The sequence below is a fragment of the Anarrhichthys ocellatus genome, unplaced genomic scaffold, assembly GCF_004355925.1.
Source record: "Anarrhichthys ocellatus isolate YVR2014 unplaced genomic scaffold, GSC_Weel_1.0 scaffold1130, whole genome shotgun sequence".
In the NCBI taxonomy this organism is placed as follows: domain Eukaryota; kingdom Metazoa; phylum Chordata; class Actinopteri; order Perciformes; family Anarhichadidae; genus Anarrhichthys; species Anarrhichthys ocellatus.
This window is the reverse complement of record NW_022281104.1, coordinates 1-1190: the sequence shown is the minus strand read 5'-3', so window position 1 is coordinate 1190 and position 1190 is coordinate 1. Positions and strand designations below refer to the sequence as shown.

At 44.5% G+C, this 1190-nt stretch overlaps 1 protein-coding gene across 1 annotated transcript in view; it reads right to left on the bottom strand.

The window, feature by feature from the left end:
* Positions 1 to 1176, bottom strand: part of LOC116377335 (nucleolar transcription factor 1-B-like) — a gene marked incomplete at its 5' end in the record, with an annotated part of 11165 nt that extends 9989 nt beyond the window's left edge. Inside the window, 6 exons of the mRNA XM_031838945.1 lie at positions 103 to 213; positions 285 to 405; positions 563 to 627; positions 722 to 877; positions 966 to 1049; positions 1165 to 1176. Of these exons, the coding sequence (XP_031694805.1) occupies positions 103 to 213; positions 285 to 405; positions 563 to 627; positions 722 to 877; positions 966 to 1049; positions 1165 to 1176 (549 nt within the window). The remainder of the gene's footprint in view (positions 1 to 102; positions 214 to 284; positions 406 to 562; positions 628 to 721; positions 878 to 965; positions 1050 to 1164) is intronic.
* Positions 1177 to 1190: the final 14 nt, after the last annotated feature.

Sequence of the window (1190 nt, the reverse complement as noted above, 5' to 3'; positions counted from 1 at the left end):
ACACACACACACACACACACACACACACACACACACACACGATTATTAGGACCAGATACCAACGCTGAACTAGATAAAGAGTGTATCAGTCTGGTCTGGTACCTCATAGTCTTTCTGGAGCTCCAGGGCTTTGCTGATCCACTTGAGTCTCCTCTTGTCAGACAGTTGGGACCATTGTCTCCTCAGAGCTTCCTTCAGCTCCTTCTGACTGACCTACAAACAACAACGTTTTTATTCATCTGCTGTTTCTGTGTGTGTGTGTGTGTGTGTTTCTGTGTGTGTACCTCCGGATGCAGCTTCATGTAGGTCTTCTTCTCGTGGTTGTACCACAGCTGTTGAGGAGTTTTAGGTTTCTCCGGCAGGTCGGACTTCTTCCTATCTTCAATCAGCTCTGGATGTTCCTCTCTGCAGGTCAGCTGACGTTAGCTACGCGCTAAATGCTAAACGATAAACACTAACACCAAACGCTAAATACTTTTGACAGTCAGTTCTAAGTGAGTTGAAGTGAGTTTGAAGCTGGTTGACCGTTTGTTAACAGTCAGCCGTTTGTATTTGAACTTACTTGAATCGAGCCATGTTCTTCTCAAACTCTTCTTTCTCCCGTTGAAACTCTGTGATGTACTTTTGCTGCAGTGAAGTAAAGACCAGATTGTATTTATTATTTAAAAACAGGAACACCTTGTTGATCATGGATCAGCTGACGTGAAGAGGAGGTCCACACCCTCTTCTTGTCGGGCAGCTCCTTGTACTTCTTGGACAGGATCTTGGTCAGGTCCAGGTTGCTCATCTCCGGGTGGATTTTGGCATATTTGGCTCGTTTCTCCATGAAGAAGCGGAAGTACGGAGTCAGAGGTTTTTTGGGGAAATCTGGATGAGTCTGTTTGAACATGAGGTTGAAGGTCAGATGAACTTGTTCTTGAATGTTCTTCAACAATCAGTGTTCTCATCAGAAGAGTCGGACTCACCTTCAGTTTCTTTCCTTTGTACGGATTCTTTACGAACTCCAGGGCATCTACGATGAGCTCTGTCATCGTTCTGTACTTACGAACCTGAAACACAAAAACATGACGAATTCCTGTGGTCATTAAATACATCACACTATGATATGTGCCTTGCTAATAGGCTGGAAACGTTCTAACCTCAGAGGAAACTTGACGTTCTTACCTCGGAGGAAACTTGACGTTCTTACC